The 19398-nt window shown below is 40.0% G+C and overlaps 1 protein-coding gene across 2 annotated transcripts; it reads left to right on the top strand.

Moving 5' to 3' along the window:
• Window positions 1-5982: 5982 nt before the first annotated feature.
• Window positions 5983-16708, top strand: emc10 (ER membrane protein complex subunit 10). Of its 2 annotated transcripts, XM_053443609.1 has the most exons (8): window positions 5983-6136; window positions 6260-6326; window positions 7374-7486; window positions 8137-8250; window positions 13367-13551; window positions 13824-13917; window positions 15777-15874; window positions 16404-16708. In XM_053443609.1, the coding sequence occupies exons 1-7, from the start codon at window positions 6044-6046 to the stop codon at window positions 15861-15863; spliced, it is 753 nt and encodes a 250-aa protein (XP_053299584.1). In that variant the 5' UTR covers window positions 5983-6043; the 3' UTR covers window positions 15864-15874; window positions 16404-16708. The 2 variants fall into 2 exon arrangements, with proteins under 2 accessions (XP_053299584.1, XP_053299583.1); XM_053443608.1 differs by lacking the exon at window positions 15777-15874.
• The last annotated feature ends 2690 nt before the right edge of the window (window positions 16709-19398 follow it).

Raw genomic sequence — 19398 nt, 5'->3', positions numbered from 1 at the left:
AAAACGTGTCTTGGTGGACTAATCTGTTTCCCAAACGGAGGCAGGCTTTCTAAATATTTCAGTAAACACACAGCTCCGTGTAAACCTGGCAAATTTCATAACATGCTGCCTGATTACCAGGGTTGATTTGATGCCACATCAAAAAACGCTAATGAGATTTTAGAGTGTTTTCTGTGTCAGAGTGCGGCAGCACTGTCGGATCTCTTACTTTAACATAACATTTAAAAATCAAGACAACATTTTCCAATTTTATTTTAAGAGCCTGGTGAACTGTATGTTTTTTTAAACAAGGCACTGATGTGTATTTGACTGTGTGCTAAAATACCGAGCACAATAAACTGTCAAGAAAGGGATTGATTTAATCATTAATGGAAAAGTCAACAACCATATTAGACTTAATTAAGATTAGTTACTTTGTCAAGTCGAAACATTTTGAGGAATTTCTCCTTTCTGCATGATACATCCTCCCTTGAGCCTCTTTCACACATGCACAACGCAGCGGGAGGGGATTTGTTTAAGACATTTGTTTTCTTTTTGGTTTTGTTTTTCAGTTTTACGTCTGTCGCATGTTTAGAAGTGTCTTCAATCCTGCCACTCACTCACAGTGAATCCTGCTGGGAAACTCCTGCTGTGTGCTACGACATATGCACCTTCTCCAGAGAAATTGCGGAGAACATACAGAGTTCAGTGCGTCTGAAGCATCTTATAGCTTGGAAACTACAACAACATCTAAATGTGTGTGTATGATATGTCTGGGACGGTGGTAAATAGTTTAATACTTTCTTTCTCAATTTTCATGACGCTCCCTTTTTAAGAGTGCACAGCGGCACAAGACCAGACAGCATCTTCCTTCAAAGACAAAGTCCCAGCTAAATATACATGTGTTCATATACTTCAGTAAAAATGGTAAGGTGACACCATTGTTTTGTCCAATGACATAGAGCAATGGGTCGTCCCACTGAGCGGGATTAGATACTGCACGTGTCTGAATACTTCAAAGGCAGAAATAAGCTGGGAATTACATGCTTCAGTCGCCATATGGTCCGTACAGAGCGCCCTGCCCTCCCCGCACCCCCCACCTACAAACTGAACAGGAGCCAGACAGACAGACAGTAATGTGATTACAATTATATGTCACAAGCACATTAAAGTTTGTATATATCCTTCCAACTTTAATCTGACTTTGAGAGTAGGTATTTAGTTCAGTGTAAAAAAAAAAAGGCATAGAGGTAATGACCTCTGATCTACTCAGCGGGCCACATGGCTCTCATAGCACTGCCTTACAAGTCAGTAGTAGTCGGTCAGATTTACCGTTAGCCTCAGTTTTCCTTGAGGATTGGCTTTGAACGTTATTGTGCTAAAAAGGCTCAAATACAAGATATTCGCCAAGGGAAAATTGAAAGAGCTAAAATATAATACTTAAACAGCTGTTCCAATTTTATGGTCTTGACCTTGTTATGTTTGGATTTGGTCCTTAAAATTGAACTGAATTAAATAACTTTTATTTTACTTAAGCTTTATAACATCACAGACCCACAGCTTACTGGAGCCGCCCCTCTCAGATACAGAGAGTATTATTGTAAAGAGTGGAAATAATCGAAGACAAATGGCATTATTGTATACTATGCTGAGATCCAAATCTATAGACACCTCACACTCCAGACTTAATGCCTGGAGGGACGATCTACGAGTAGATATCACTGAGGTTGAGTGGGAAAATACTTGCTTAAAAGCACAAACGCAGACGATTAACACTGCATTGAAACTGTTACAGTATAAATGGTTGTTCAGGACATATGTCACACCTGTGAAACTCAATAAGTTTAACCCTGACATTCCTGATAATTGTCCTAAATGCAATGTTTATGTTGGCACACTGTTGCACTGTATGTGGGAATGCCCAAAAATTCAGTTGTTTTGGAAGAATACAGTTAACCTGGTCACACGTATAGCTGCCATAGAGGTCCCTCTTGAGGCAAAGTTCTGTATATTAGCTATCTATCCTAATCACTTTGTACCAAGCCGAAAGACAGCACCTTTGATTAACCTGTGTATGCTTCAAGCCAGGAGAGTGATCGCTTTGAGATGGAAGAGTGTGGACAGTCCTACAACTGCAATGTGGCTAAGGGAAATGGCTTCTTGCCTTGCCTTGGAGAAATTAACATATGTGGTCAGAGGGAAAAACAGTAAATTCAAGGAGATATGGGACACCTTCATGCAATTTTTGGAAAGCGACCAAGTGGAAATTAATGAGTGAAACAGAATAAAATAGCAGCACCTAATGGGATGAATATTAATAATATCTAACTAATATTATGAATAAGAGAACGTTATTTTATCTAGGCTTTTGATTTGATTGATTGGAATTTTATTTTATTTATTTGTATTTGTATATTTCTGTCTTTATTTACTTCCATTTATTATTATATTTTTATTATTATTTTATTTAATCTCATTTAAGTTTTTTTAATTTCTGCCTTTTTTTCCTTACCCTGAGTATTTGATTGTGGGTTGGGGGTGTTCATAAACGTTTGTATGTTTATAAATGTTTGAATGTATGTTTCATATATGTAAAACTCAATAAATATATTGTTAAAAAAAACTTTTATTTTACTTCACTCATCTTATTGCCATGGATTTTCTTGTGATGCACCTTCTAACCTTGCTATACAAATAAAGATATTATTATTATTATTATTATATAACATTAAAAAATAGGCCAACCAATCATCACTTGTTTTTCATGTTTTTTATTAATTAAATATTTCATGTTGTCAACGGGAAGATACAATGTTAACAGTATCAGGTTGCACATGTAGAGAGGTGTTTTTATTGTTTTTATCTTGAGATATTTTTTAAATTATTTTAGTGGTTTAAAGCCATATACTCTATATAAAGATGTACAACATGACTGACAGCTGAGACGGACTTGTAATTGGTCAAGTGCATGATTCAGCAGGTCTCGCCACTAGGGCTCCATTCCTGGAACACTACTGCACAGACTCTGGCTCCGAATGACCTCATTGGAGTAAGATGCCTTCATAGCCTGGATATTTTGGTTTCGTTTCTGGTCAGTGGGAGGAAGTGGAGATGTACAATCCATCTTTCTTGACAGTCAACGCCCCAGTCCCCAGCTCCATGAACTTATTTAGCCATTTTAATCTTTAGGTCATGTGGCTCTTTATGTAGTCAGCAATCTTCCAAGAATTCACTCAAATGTCCGAACGGAAATTACCCCAGACAATGGTTTGACGCCCTCCAACCAAGAAATGTTGTCAAGATTTATGCATGAGCGTGAAAAAAAACAGGTGAAATCAAGTTTGTTGTCTAATCAGACAGTAAGTTCTTGATATTCTCAACTTTAAAGGATTAACACTCGATTCAAAAATCCTTTTCAGCACTTTGATGCTGAAATGCTGAAGTTTAAAATGATAGATGCCTTTCACTCGTATCCACAGAGGTTTTATTGCATGTCAGCAGAACTCTTCAGCCAGGAATAAATTGAGAAATAACTTACATCAATCACTTTTGGCAGAAACCTGCTGCTGCCGCTGTCTTCTTTCGGGCTGCGATATTTTCTAAGTTATAGGCTCCTTTGGCTGCGGCCCCAATCGGGGAAGTCACAGACATTCTGCCCCGCGGTCGACCCTTTGACTGTTTAACCAATTCTGGCAACTGCAAACCCAGTTAAATTAGTAAGTGAAGCCAGGATCTAATTGCACACGGGCCCAGAGGAGAAGAGCAACAACACCATCTATAAATTCTTGTTTGGAGGAGTAACATATCAAAGCCAATGGGTCTATATTGAGCTAAACGAATGCTGCTAACAAACCAAGGTCACTGAGACGCTGCTTTATTAAGGAAAAATGATCTTCCTGCAGCTTTTTGTGCACTGACAGTTTCAAAACTGAATGTCCAGTTTAGGACTAAATAAGTATTGAGCTGATCACATGTTGTTTTTAAATGTCGGTATGCCTGAAACAATCCTTAATGCTCAATTTATTAATATCAATAAAATAGGTGTGCAGTCAAGTGCTTACCTCTACTGAAAGACAGCAAATCGACTTTCAATATATGATCACATTTATTCTCCTCTTTTTTGCATTTTTGTCTTTATTCAACAGGGACAGCATTAAAGAGCGAGAGGATATAAAGAGGGAGACCCTGGTGGGAATCTAACCCGGGACATTGCGATTACACGGTCGGCTTCTAAAACCCCTTTGCCATCAGGCGGTCCCTGCTTTTTAAAAGCCTCCCAGGCACTCTCGGCTACAGCACTTGTGCCTGTGTGAAAAAACTTGGCATTAAATGTCCACAGGAAATCCCCTTCTCCAGTTTTACAGCCTGCACCCACCACGACAAAGAAAGTGCTCAAGGTCTCACACATGAAACGCAAAGAGAGCAGAGCTCACTGGAGACGCATGTTCTGTGACACATGCTCTGATGCCAGATGTGAACAGCAGCCTGTCACAGCTGGATGAACACACAGAGTCTACGAACGCTGAGCCGCTGATGTGGTTCTTGAGATCAGTGCAGCTCTGATTGAGTCAAGGGTTTACGCTTTAAATAGCACATTTGGTTGAATGATACCATGGCTGACACGGAATGGAGAGTGCAGACTACAGGATGTTAAATCTCCTCATCACAGGACATAAATATTTAGTGCTCAATTGATAAAGGGGAACTTCAAGAGCCCTTTCAAAAGGAGGGGGGGGGGGGTGAGGCAGAGGTTGCGGGCCTCTTCTGGTCTGTTAGCAGCCTCTGTTGGCCCTGGACGTGTTAGTGCACCCACAGTCAAGGTGGTGATGAATGTTCACAGCACTGCACTGACTTCAAGGTACTGGAACCTCTTTGTAATGACAAGGGGAGGTACTACACTCTGTTTGTTTGTTTGAATCTGTCTGACCCAATCAGCAAATTAAGAGTAGGATGTCACACAGTAGAGTGTATTTACCTCGGGCCAAGGCCAAACAGTCCCCTTACATTCAACCGGCTGTATCTTGTTACACATGCTTATATATACCATACTGCATCCTTCCACCAAGTGTCATTGAAAACAGTTTTTGTGTTATCCTGCTCACAAACACAAAAGACAAATCGACCACCAAACAAAGTTACAGGGGTGAAAACATGTCCTGCTTGGCGGCTTTAATAATTGATTGATCCCATGCGTATTCTACAGTAAATAATGCTCTAAATATGAAGGGATACAAAGAAAAGACAAATCGAGTATTTCTTGTGTTTTAGGTACATCATCGATGGAATTACAAACTTACATAACCAAAATTTTGAGCGGCACTAAGCTGAAATTTAGGCAGTCAAAAATAGAAATGAGAGGTGCTTTTGTTTTCTCAAAGTTGCACACAAAGTTGCCGCTGACATGTTACAAGACAGCGCCACAGATCCTGCTTCATTAGTTGGATTCTGACAGCAGACAAAGACACCACTGTAAGCACCTTTAAAAGATATGCAAGTTTAAGGAGTAAAATAATGTTCCTACGCAGCAACGCCTGCACAGAGGATCACAGCATCGCATGTTCAAAAACAGAAGTGAAAAGTAAAGTTGATATGATATTGAGAAGAATTTATTAACAACGCACAAGTAGGTCAATACGTGCCTTAAATAGCTCAGTGCTAAAAAATAACTGTGTGTCTGTGTGTTTAGATGACATTTCCCTTGTCGCCAGCATTTAAAGCTGCCAATCATTTAAGCCCCAAAAGAATGACGCAATCCACGTTTTGTGATGCTGGAATAATGAAGTAATTTCTCAGTTTAAGGCAAAGATGTAATGCTGATGAAAACATTCATTGAAAACAAAGATTATAATTATCTCACTGGATAAAAATGTCATCATAAACCGAACTGAAGACAAAAATTAATTTAGCCGGATGAAAAACTCCTAAATGTGTACCGAGAAAAGAAAAGAAAAGGGCACATAAGAAAATGTTCATTTGAAGGGCTTTGTTGTGAAAAACACCGGGAAAGCGACCGACGCTGTTGTAGTCTACTTGACACTGTCTTCCGGTGGTAGTTCCTGTCACAATGGCTCGGTCACTTCCATTTAACATCGCAGTAGCTTGTTCTGTTTTGCTCTTTGTGTGCACGACACTTGTGTGTTGTAATAACGGCAGAAGGGTGAGTGTGAAAACATCCGAGATTTCCAGCATTTGTCTGCAGGGAAGCGGAAACTGAACCTGTTTGCGGTGTGGTTAGCATTAGCGGCTAAAGGCTAATGGTGGGGTTCCTTCTTGTTTCCAGGTCGGTGATGCTCTGGACACGGAGTTCGGGGGCTTCTCTGTGCCTCTGGAACACTCCTTCGAAATCGGTGAGGTGTTTTTTTTCAGTGTTGAATCACCGTCGTTGTGTGTATCGTGTCAGTGGTAATGCCGGTTAGCTAGCTAGTGCTGGTAGCCATGCTAAAGTCAATGGGGAGTGCTTCACACCAGAGTCCATTCAAAAAACCCTCAGTTTAGTATTTGTTGACGGTTTTTACGTACATTTATTGACCTGTTTGATCAATGGACATTTTTCAGAACTGCTAAGGTCTACTGTAAATCTCGGTGGAAAGGGTAAACAATATTTTAGTTTAGTTAATTGTACCTATTTCCATTTATCACATTTAACGACAGTGACCACAGTGGGTTGTATTTCCGTAAGACTTTCACCGAGGGATCCATTTATAACTGTTTTTAATTCCATTTCATGTGACCCACTGTTATCAGATCAGATATTATTGCTATCCTGGACAAATAGAATACACATTTAATTTGTTATTAGTGCCTGTTATGTTTCAAATGAATCTAATATTTTAAAGTAGAATCTCACACAGTATTCCCCAGACCTCCTCCACAGTCCCCTTATTAAACCACATTTAAATTAATTAAATCCTGGCCTTAAAAAAAAAATGTATTTGATCTGCACCAACCTGCACACACTTATAAATATCAGTTCCCGCAAAATGCCTGACATCATACCTTCCCTAGACAAATAGGATACACATATTTTTTACTGGCGCTTCTTATACGTTTTAAAGGGTTGGTCAGCATTGGTTTGGAATCAGTGGGTCACATGACATGGTAGCCATCAAAATACAACGCATTTATTTCCTATTCAAATAGGAATTTCTTCACAGTCCTAAAGTGAAAGGCTGTTACATATTCAACTTGAAATAGCCTTCACTGCAGTACAATGTGATTTCTTATTAATATGTAGATATATCTTTGGAAATAATATGGTCAGATCCCTCATTGATTCATGTAGGTAATGTTCTTATTTTCTTTTGCCTTTTCTTTTATAAATGACAGTAACTGTGTGACTGGTTTATTCATACTGTATGTCCTCTTTTCACTGAACGTCGTCCTCCACGTTTCAGATGATGTTGCAAAGTTTCAGGTTCGTGGAGCCCTGATATTGAAACCTGGGAGGGAGCCCACCGCCTCACTGAGTCAGAACCAGCTGTCGGGGGAAGACAGAACCAAACTGAAGGTGAGCTGTGGTGATCAGGTTGAATAGATTTCAGAATAGAGATGGTGTCATTATCTATATTTCTAATACTTTTCTAAGACGATGGTTTCTTCATTACAACATTTGCAAAGAGTGTAGACGAACAGATTTGAGTAACAGACCAGGGAGTCCAGGGCCATACGGTTGAATTCATTTACAGTTCACAACATGATCATCACAACTAAATACAAATGTTACAGTAATTTCAACCCCCTGACTGTGGAATGGACACAATCTTTTTTTATATATATATTTAAGGTTTTATATTATTTCAACCTTTTCAATCCTGTTAAATATGTTTTGTTATAATATCCTGTGAATAGGAGTTGTTCCCTCTGTATAAACTGAAATTTTTGTCACTGTATTTTGGACAGGGAACTTTTTTATAGTATATTTAGTATCTTAATTAACACTGAGTGTAGGTGGACCTGGATTTTCTCTGCACAATGGTTTTCCTTTCCTTACTCCTTATTATTTTCAGAGATGTTTACTCGTGCTACATCTTTGTGCACTGTGCTACAAAACTATCAACCTTTATAACTCCACATGTGTGTGTAAAAAAGTAAACTCTCAACCCTGAAGTCATACAAAAAAAATATCTAACCCTTGTTTTGAACTTTATGACTCCACAGGAAGTGGCTGCTGTCGACGGTCTGTACAGAATCCGAGTGCCTCGTGTTTTCCTGCAGACAGACAGACAGACAGAGCGACAGTTGGAAGGTTATCTCACAGCGTTTGTCAGAGCCGTATGTATTTCACTTACCTTTTTACCAAGAAATGATCATCAGGATAAAAAGCATTTACGTACAGTTGATCAATAGGACTGAATGAGGACACTGAGCTGTAAACCTGCTTTTTGGTCCAGTGAGTGTCCACTTACCTCCCTATTTTGTTTTAATGGTCCAGTCTTTAAGATTTAGGTTAACGGGATCTATTGTCAAAAATGTAATTATGGGTGCCGCCTAGTGGCTGGCACCACTAGGCGGCACAATGCTTTGCATGGCGCAACGCGCTATTATTCAAATTTTTGACGCGCTATTATTCAAATTTTTGATTCGTCCCCCGGTTCGCTCAAAGATCGCGATAACGCGACCAAAAACGACGAATGGGACTCAAGGTCTCTCGCCCTAAAGAGCGAGAGTGCGAAAATGACCTGTTTTGAGGTCCCCCGGGTGCACTAAAACTTCTCTCAAATCCCCAAACGGAGGTCCTCAGACATGATTTTTAGATATTTGAGGTCGTGAGATTGTTTCCTTCGCAGACATGTCACTCTCAAATCTCTCGGACCTGTGCTTATATCCACATCGAAAAATCGAGGAATTATTTCCGGATCCTTCTCCCATTGGAGCCCCATGTTAATTCTGAAGATTTTTCTGAAAGATTAAAACTGAAAAATAAAATGTAAATCGCTCCCTCGGCTCCATTTCTCAGCTCTCACGAATAATAAAATATATCTGGTTGTAGTTTAAACTGTTGTGATTCTCAAAATGTTTTCATTTTCCAGATAAGACTTATAGTTTTTGAGTAACAAGTATTTGTTTGATGACGGTGCTAGAGTGTGAAAAAATGTCTCTTCCATTAAAGTAATGATAATTCTCGGAGGAGAATTTATGAAATGAGAAGTACGTTTCTAAACTGCTCGCATGGCCTCATTTTTTGGCTCTAAATAATAATATAGATATGTACTTGTTCGTCCAAACCTTGTGATTCTCACAGTGCTTTCATTTCACGGATAGGAGTTATAGATTTTGAATTAGAGCATTTTGTTCGGGACCTTCTCCTGAGGTCTGATGTCTCCCTCTCTCACGACACACCTGCTGTAATTAGCAACTCACACACGCAGAGGGAGGGGCCAAAAGGGACAGTGAGATCTATTTTTAGACTTCACAGGTGCTAATCAGCACTGCAGGTAGTTTAGTCTGTAGAGCAGAGGGACAGTAACACAGAGGTGGAGGTTTCACGTCCCAGTGGCGGTAAGACACAAACATTACATTTTTTCTTTGTCTTTCAGGGGGGTGGTAATCAGCACTGCAGGTAGTTAAGTTAGTAGAGCAGAGGGACAGTAACCCAAAATGGCATTTTGAAGTCTAAGTGTGGGTAAGACAAAAACATTAAAAACATTTCTTTGTCTTTCAGGGGGGAACTGTTGAATTCTTTAAATAATCAACTTTCAATGATATCTAAAGTCAATGTGATTGGATTAGTGGGTCTGCCGCTGACTCAGTGATCCGCTGGTTGTGAGTTCAAAACCAATAGAGGCCAAAAATTACTTCTGAATAAATATATTAATATATATATGATTTCATGGACTGGAATTATAGATTTTGAATTAGAGCATTTTGTTCCGGACCTTTTCCTCAGGTCCTCTGTGTCACAGGTGCGTCGTTAGTGAAGATACACACGCTGAGGAGGGGGGCCAGAGGGGGAGATGGGGACAGGAAGATCTTTATAGTAGCCATTTCAAAGATGTTGGTCAACAGCATAGGTAGGCTAGTGGTTACAGAAGAGGGTTAGTAAGTCAGAGATTGAGATTGAGGGTCCAACTGATGGCAGAAGGGGAACTTTAAACTCTTTAAATATACAATTGTCATTGATGTTTAAGGTCAATTCAATTGGATCAGTGGGTTGAGCTGCTGACTAAATGATCCACTGGTTGTGAGTTCAAAACCAATAGCAACCAAAAATTGCTTTTGAACTAATATATTAATGTGTATGCAGTGATAGTGATAGCGCCACCTAGTGGTCGGTGGGAAAATGAAGTTTGAGCAATCGGACCCAAATCGCACACACCATCAGATTCCAGACCTGAACAGATATATTAGTGTGTATTCATTGATAGGGATAGCGCCACCTAGTGGTCAGGGTGAAAATTAAGTTTTTAAGAATCGACCCCAAAATTCTGTCACATGATCAGAGTCAACATCTGATCAAGGCAAGACTATGACTGCATACACACTAATAGTGATAGTGCCACCTAGTGGTCAGTTTGAAAATGAACTATGAGCAATCGACTCCAAAATTCTGTCACATGATCAGAGCCCTGACCTGAAGAGACCTATGAGTGTATGCAGTGTTAGTCATAGCGCCCCCTACTGATCAAGTCGCTCTCTCTTTCTTAAACCAGTCGCTCTCTCTCTCTTTCTCTCTGGGTCTCTCTCTGAAACTGGTCAATTTTCTCTCTCTCTCTCTCTTGGTCTGTCTCTCTCTCTTAAAGCAGCCAGTCTGTCTCTCTTCCCCAAAAAAACAAAAGTCTCTTTTCGACCCGGACGCAGAAGGCACCCATTCGAAATTTCTCGGCAGGAGGAATTTTCTAGTTTAAGATACTCCTATGTTTTCACTAGTATAGTTTTTTACAGTAGCCTAGACAGGACAAACTAAACACATGAAGGCTACCATTAGGTTTTCCTTCATGCTTGGAAGTAGAGGGTGAGGTGAGGAGAGGAGAGGGGCATTCAGCTGCAACATGCAACTTCCCCACTAGATGTCACTAAATCATACACACAGAACCTTTAAAATGTGGATTAATTTGTTCTCAGTGGACATTTTGTTTAGTTTAATGACTAAATAGTTGACTTAGTATCTTACTGTTGTTTCAATGGTTAAATAAATCCACTATAACACCACTTGGTAGATGAGACAGTTAAACAAGTGGAGCCACTAGAATTTGCAGAGATTGAATGAGGAATGTTATGTAGTAAATGTTTTCTCTTAAGCTATTTTGTGATTGTTTGGACTGACATGCATTATATTAACTTTGGTTGTGTGCAGCATGATATCACTCCCAGAAAACAAAAAATTTGAATAAACCACTGTGTGAAATAACCATCTTTAAAGTTTATTCAGATTTTCAAAGCGAGCGTTATATACAGTGCCTTGCATAAGTATTCACCCCCCTTGGACTTTTTCCCATTATGTACTGTTACTAACTGGAATTCAAATAGACTTAAATAAACTTTTTCCCGTTTGATCAACAAAACATGCATAGTACTTTGGAGGTGCAAAAAATTTTTTATTGTGACACAAACAATAATGACAACAAAAAAGTTGACATCTGTTGGTTGCATAAGTATTCACCCCCCTGTGTCAATACTTGGTAGAACCCCCTTTCGCTGCAATTACAGCTGCAAGTCTTTTGGGGTATGTCTCTACCAGCTTTGCACATCTAGAGATGGAAAGGTTTGTCCACTCTTCTTGGCAAAAAAGATGAAGCTCAGTCAGATTGGATGGAGACCGTCTGTGAACCGCAATCTTCAAGTCTTGCCATAGATTCTCTATTGGATTGAGGTCTGGGCTTTGACTGGGCCATTTTAAGACATTAACATTCTTTAATCCAAACCATTCCTTTGTAGCCCTGGCTGTATGTTTAGGGTCATTGTCCTGCTGGAAGATGAACCTCCGCCCCAGTCTCAAGTCTTTTGCAGACTGCATCAGATTTTCTTCAAGGATTTCCCTGTATTTGGCTCCATCCATCTTTCCCTCTATTCTGACCAGTTTCCCTATACCTGCTGAAGAGAAGCATCCCCACAGCATGATGCTACCACCACCATGTTTCACTGTTGGGATGGTGTGCTCAGGGTGATGGGCAGTGTTGGGTTTTCGCCACACATAGCGTTTTGCATTGAGGCCAAAAAGTTCAATTTTGGTCTCACCTGACCAGAGCACCTTCTTCCACATGTTTGCTGTGTCTCCCACATGGCTTCTGGCAAACTCCAAACGGGATTTTTTATGGATCCCTTTCAACAATGGCTTTCTTCTTGCCACTCTTCCATAAAGGCCAGATTTGTGGAGTAGACGACTAATAGTTGTCCTGTGGACAGATTCTCCCACCTCAGCTGTGGATCTCTGCAACTCCTCCAGAGTAGCCATGGGCCTCCTGGTTGCTTCTCTGATTAATTTTCTCCTTGTCCGACTCTTCAGTTTGGGTGGACGGCCTCCTCTTGGTAGGTTTGCGGTTGTGCCATATTCTTTCCATTTTCTTATGATGGATTTTATGGTGCTCAGAGAGATGTTCAAAGCTCTGGATATTTTTTTATAACCTAACCCTGCTTCATATTTCTCCACAACTTTATCCCTGACCTGTTTGGTGAGCTCCTTGGTCTTCATGATGCTGTTTGTTCAGTAATGATCTCCAACAAACTCTGAGTCCGTCACAGAACAGGTGTATTTATACTGAGATTAAATTGCAGACAGGTGGACCCTATTTACTAATTATGTGACTTGCAAATGTGACTTGTGAATGCAATTGGTCGCACCAGATCTTTGTTAGGGGTTTCACAGTAAAGGGGGTGAATACATATGCACTCAACACTTTTCAGATTTTTATTTGTAAATAATTGTGAAATCCATGTAATATTTCCCCCCACTTCCAAATGATGCACTATTTTGTGTTGGTCCATTACATAAACTCACGATGAAATAAATTTTAATCTGTGGTTATACCATGACAAAATGTAGAAAAGTCCAAAGGGGGTGAATACTTATGCAAGGCACTGTAGCTCTAATACAACATGTGATATAATTGTGGGTGATACTAACTATAGCCCAACCCTCTTATCGGCTCTAGCACAGAGTTAATGGTAGCTGCATTTATGTTTGGCGATATGCACCAACTCTTATTTTACAGATGCAGAAAAGATGTGAATTTGTGTTTGCATTTTACATAGAACTGTTCTTTGTATTTGGTTGTATTTGTGTTTTCTTCTTATTTATAGTTAATGGAAACTATAGCTAAAATATCATGCCTCATTTCCAGTCGATATATTGTTTTAGAATTTTATTTTCCTGGCTGGGCTCTGACACTACCTGAGTGATGTCATTGTAACCGTAACAACTTTTGTTTTCTCCTCTGACTCTGTCCTGCAGTGTGCCATGGTGGAGTCCCATCTGAGCGACTCCATCGCACTCCACACTGACGTCTCTGGGTATCTGATCGGCGTCTCTATAGTGACGTTACCCGGGGCCTGTCGGGGCACTGAGGTTGAGGACGAAGTTGATCTCGAGGTTTTCAACACTACGCTCCGTGTCTTGCCACCTATCAATGCACCTGAGTCAGTCCTAGATTATTCATCCTTTCATCTCATCTACTCTTCTTATGTTGGCACATTGCTGCCTCTCATATCTGTAACTGTCTGTGTATCTGTGAAATCCTCTTGTGTCTCTCACTGGAGCCTTTGATTCAGTTACACTGTATTTGTCTTGTCTGAGGTGCTTCTTGTAATTTTCCCATAGGTAGAACAAGTCTCTCTGCGCTTTTCTGCCTTTCAGATAAACTCTCTGTTTTGGGGGTTTGTTTGAATATTAATTGCCAACTGTCTTACAGACCGGACACGTCTCGGTTCCTTGAACGAATCGAGATGGAATCGGAGAAGAAATCAAAGAATCCACAAGAGCAGAAATCTTTCTTTGCAAAATATGTAAGTACTCGCACAATGAAACCTGCTGATAAGGCCAGCAAGTGCTGCTTGAAGACATACTCTCCTAATTGTTATAGACATATAGTTAGTAATTGAAAATGCATATTTTGTTAATTTCTCTTCTCAGTCAGACCCACTACAACAGTTTCCTGTGCATGATGCAAAATATAGCACACAGGGAACATCAGTACTGTAATATTTTTTTTACGTCTTTCTTTTGCCGATATTTGTGGCAGAAAAATATAAAGATCTTCTGAAAAGTCAAAATGGTTTAACATCTTCTGTTTGTTCCCCCAGTAGGGTTTAGTGTTTTGAGGGCGTTTTCACACCTGTTGTTTGGTGTATTCTGTTCAGTGAAAAAAACAGATGCATTTCTCCTTTTTGGCCTAGTTTGTGTCTAAACTGACTTTTTACAAAATACCCAAGAGGGGTAAAGATGAGATCACATGGCCTGACTGGTGACTAACTGATTGGGCTGTTTTAGTGTCTGTCATCTTGGATCAGTGGTGCTGCGAGGACCAGGCAGCAGGTTATGCAGCACTTTTCTGGTTCAAAAGCAATCACCTTCCCAATCATCTAAAAGAGCTCACAAAGTGAGACACATCATGCATATCATTAAAAAATAAATACAGAAAAAAAGCAACATTTTCTGCTGTAAGATCCGATGTGGTTGCTATGTTTTTTCCTTTAGTCACTTTATATTGTTGAAAAATACACAGAGGTGCCCAAACTGAACAAATCTCTGAACTTCATATGTATGACCCTTTTCAGACCTGGTATTAACATCCTTCCTGAGTGATTCCAATGTAAGTGGACTATCAAAGTTCATGTCTGAAAGCACCCAGATGTATCCTGAGATCACATTGGGAGGTGGTTTGAGACGCATGTGGCAACATTCTTTTCTCTGTGTGATGGCAATTTGGTCCTGGGCCACATATGAAGGACCACCTCCTCAGCTGGCATCCTCTGACCCGCTAGAGTTTCACAATGAACAGAAACATAATTTTAAGCTTCTCAGCCAAGATTCACTTAATTGTCATTCAGACCACGCACAAGCCAAGTGCATGTGCGCAACATTACATTGTGATCACAGGAGACACATTTTAAACGCAGGATTGAACAGATGAACTTGATGGTGTCCACATGTTATCAGGTCTCTCAGGGTAGATGTTAATCCCAGGTCTATATAGGGCCTAACACTTTTTGATTGAAAAGGGAAAATCCCTCAACTCTGCACATATATAACACGTATGTTCCTCTATGGTCACCCATGTTGTATAAAAACTGCCCACACAGTTATCACTAATCAGGAAAGTGCTTTGTGAAAAGTGAGCTCCCAGGAACATGATCCGGTGATAGTTCAGTTTGAATTTATGGTAAATTTGGCTTACTCTCACTCAGCCTTGAGGTTTGTCACCATAGATACAATTTACCAGATTCTGCCTGGATCACAGCGGCCATAGCTCAGAGTTAGTTTTAACAGAACCAACCCGTCAGCTGTGAAAGCACCCGGAGTTGGTTTGAGTCCCAGCCCTGTAGTGTCATTTCCCAAGTTTTCCCCATTTGATGCTGTTGCCTATAACTGAACTTGTCCAATCCAAGATAATTCAGTCAGCCCAGTTCAATTTACAGATTTCGAATCCCAAAAAACACCCTGTTAGCTAGAATAAACCACCTCTCTGCCTTCAACCTCCATGTCTAGAAACATCTCTCACCTCGTCTGATCTGTTTTTATGGATCTCACCATTTTGTTTTGCGTTGTGCTGTGTGTCTGTTGCCATGTTCAGTGACCTGTGTTGACTCTGTCCTGTGCTGCATCCAGTTACAGTGTGTTGACTTAGTGCTGTGCTGTGTTCCAGTGGTATTTGATTCTGGGAGGTGCAATCTTCCTCATGGTCACCAATTCGGCAACGCCCCCAGCAGGGGGAGACAGAGAGCAGAGCTGATACCCACTGAAGTACAGTTTTCTTACTTGTGGTTCCCTCTGTCCTCCCCTTCCTCCTCCTCCCCTCCATGTGTCAGGTTTTGTTTTAACTCTTTAGCGATGTAACTAACTGAAATCACTCGTTCGTTTCCCACTTGTTCCTCCTATTCACTCTTTTTTTTTTTTCCAGGTTCAATGCCAAATATATTTCAGACTGATAAATAAAAAGTTTGAATTCAACGTGCTTTGCGTGTTGGAGCCTCTATGCTGAACTAAACAGAAATCCTTCATCTTAAATGTGGGTGTGACTCTGTTCAGCGTGTGGTTGGTGTTTGACCCTGAGGTTTTTCTTCTTTTGTTCTACAGTCACTCACCCACTTTTACACGTCACCTTTTGTCTCTTCCGTTTAGAAATTTGATTGAATCTAATCTGGGATGACCAAACTGGAACTGTTGTAGATGCACGTCAGCGATCTCAATCAGATTAGTTATTTTGGAAATGAAGATATTCTTGTGTTAACTGCCTTTCTTTTTGTGTTTTTTTTGTACTTGTCTCCTCCAGTGGATGTACATCGTTCCTCTTGTTCTCTTCCTGATGATGTCAGGCGCTCAGGACCAATCAGGAGGTGGAGCTGGGGGCGGAGCAGCCAACGGGGGTGGCCGATGATCAGCACACATTGTTTTTCTTTGTTTATGTGAAAATTAACTCAAATAGTTCTCTTGAGCAGTTTTTAATTGCTGTAACGTAATGCTATTTCAGGCAATGTCTAAAAGAACTGAAACCTGTACAGAAGAGAGGAAATAATGTGCCCTGCAGACGACTGCATTTTTAATACTAATGTGAAAATAAAATATTTATTCCTCGAACACGCAGACTGAAGATTCAGCCACAGTGTCTGTTTTATTCTGAGTCTCAGATTCAACTGTAACACCAGTAAAATAATAGGAAGTGTGATATTCTGAAAAAAATACTCCCTAATAGGAAGCAGATCTAGACATAATAAAAACTAATGTATGTCTGATTTGTTAAGGTTAGGTATTTGTAAGATACTAAACTCCCTGCATACTCAAACAATTTTTAATAACAGCTTAAGATTCTAAATCTGAATTAATGCTTAAAGTTGCTATAATAGTCTCCCCAAATTGAAATTAAGTTACAGTGGCTTCAGTAGTGAACGTGTTGAGGGGGCTGCAGCACCTCATACTCATTAATATCAGTTCCCTTTTTCCACTTCAGTTTTTTCAAGATTCAAAAAAGATTTATTATCTTGGAGGAATCAACCAAATGTTGAAGAATCCCTCTCTCATTTCACAGTGTTGGAGAAAGTAGAAAGAATATTTTTAGATCCGTCCCCTGATCTGGATTCGGGCCAAACTGTAATTGGTTCTTCCCTGATCTGTACCATAGTCTTCAACCAAGTTTACTGGAAATCTGTTCGATTGTTTATGTGTAATCTTCCTTAGAAACAAACAAACCATTCAACATTTGACCGGGGTGAAAACTTGGCCTCCTTGGCAAGAAACATTTACTTAGATACAGTAATGAAGTAAATGTACATCATTACATCCCAGCACTGCAGTCAGCCACCTCATACCACATCTGAACAGTGATCAGAGTTGCTGCTGCTGCCCCCTAGAGGACTGTTGTGAGAGTTATTCAGTAAATACTTCTGAAATAAACTGCATGTATTTCAGTCTATTCAAAAGACTTCATATTGTTAATTTAAATGTTTATATTAACTGTTGTGTTAAGTATTGTAAGTAGATAATGTAGTGTACACGTGCTGTATCATGCTTGGAGGGAAGAGAATACTTGACATAACAGTCCAATCCAAACTAAAGGCTGACTACTCGTCCCTCTTTGATATTATGACTCTGGCCTTTTTTGGAGAGCTAATGTGAAGAGCTGTGTCTTTACTCCACCGCCCTACCACCTATCTGTGTATTTAGAATCACGAGTCCGAGGAGGGAGATCACTCGATGTCACAACAACACGCCCCTAGAAACAGAATGTCCTAAAATCCCAGGGTCAACATCGCCTCTCCTCTTTCTTATGTCAGACACTCGGTCGGGCTGTTTTTAGTCCGCGTGTCCGGCTGTGGGGAGTATCCTCTTATTTTCAGAGGCTCAGCGCTGAGCTTCAGCACTTCCGGGGCCTCTGCCCTGGGACTATCACCAGCCGGCCGTTTCTCAGAATGACCCAGCAAGTCACACAAGCTCCCGCCGGGCAGCTCTGCGGGTGCTTCTCGATGCTATCTTTCTGTATAACATGAGGAATAAGGTGGTTACAACAGCTGAGGGAAAGAGGAGAGTTTTAAACTGGGTGACCCTCATGACAAAAGTCATCTGTTTGGAAAGGGATCTGCTTCTGGCAGGTGGGGGCAGAGGTTACACTCGGAGAGAAGCTGGTGATCAGTCGGCATGTTTCTATGTAATGTCATCGGAGAAACATGATGAGCCGTGATTTAACGTGTTTTGAAGGGTTTCCTTGCGCGTACACTGATGGATCATGAGAGGCCTATCACCATGGACTGTGATGGATACATGCTGTTTGTGCGTCTACCAGGAAGCTGTGGGATGCTGACGCGGAGACACATGACTGCTGTGATCTTTGGGACAGGGATCATGTGTGTTTTAAGTAACATAAGTTTCTTCCACCAGATGCATAATAAAATTAAAGGCTGAAATTACACAAAACTACGTTAAATCCCATTAAAACATTTGGTAATTAATAATATAATAATAATAATCCGTAACCCTTTTTTACTTCTAACTGCATGTTCTAATTATTATTATTAAAATGAATTGATAAAATGGCACTCAATAGAGCATATTCCCTTTGTGATAGGCAATGCAAAAGAATAATAAAGTACCTGCATATGCATGAAATGTATTACCATACAGCCACTGAAAAACACCCCCCTCATTAAAACCACTTTATATCTGATCCAGATTTTTATTTGAATCTGCAACAAATTTCACAGGTCCATAAATATCAGTCCCCTAAACATGCCTATTTATTTTTTCATCAAGATCCATCAATTATTCTCAAAAATTAACCCAACTCGCAATGTTCTATAAAGTGAAAAAAATGTATCCTGTATCCTTATGGGATTGGTGTCTTTACAACTTTTCAAAAGTATTCATGGTTCCCAGAGGATGACTCCCTCTGTCTCTGAAGATCACCTGAAAACTCATAGACTAGTTAGGGTTTCAAGAGTGGCTCATGTGGGCGACTCGTCTGTGCAACCATGGAACCCAAAACAACGAGCTGAAAGAAGCAGATTCTTAATACAGCTGCAGAACAGCTGTTGATTCTTGGTGAGTTTTGTCCCACAAACAAACTTTACACAGTTCACCTGCGGCGTAATAATCATACGTTACAACGGATGAGAAATATCTGCTGTTATAAAGCATGAACATTTTATTGGCTTTATTGATTCAACATAATTTGTAGCACAAACCAACTTTTTCACATCAACTTTATTGTAGGTGAATTGGTTACTAGCTAGTTAGTATTATTTATCAAGTATTGCATATAAATTGTGATTATATCT

The sequence above is a fragment of the Pleuronectes platessa genome, chromosome 16 (genome assembly GCF_947347685.1).
Source record: "Pleuronectes platessa chromosome 16, fPlePla1.1, whole genome shotgun sequence".
In the NCBI taxonomy this organism is placed as follows: domain Eukaryota; kingdom Metazoa; phylum Chordata; class Actinopteri; order Pleuronectiformes; family Pleuronectidae; genus Pleuronectes; species Pleuronectes platessa.
The sequence above is the reverse complement of the archived record's forward strand: the minus strand, read 5'-3'. Positions and strand labels throughout refer to the sequence as shown.

What these genes read in the sequence shown, in the direction of transcription:
- emc10 (XM_053443608.1), top strand. Translation starts at nt 6,044, where the DNA reads ATGGCTCGGTCACTTCCATTTAACATCGCAGTAGCTTGTTCTGTTTTG. An exon ending in GGAACACTCCTTCGAAATCG is followed by an intron (nt 6,327 to 7,373) that starts GTGAGGTGTTTT and finishes TCCACGTTTCAG; the next exon opens with ATGATGTTGCAAAGTTTCAG. An exon ending in AATCTTTCTTTGCAAAATAT is followed by an intron (nt 13,918 to 16,403) that starts GTAAGTACTCGC and finishes TGTCTCCTCCAG; the next exon opens with TGGATGTACATCGTTCCTCT.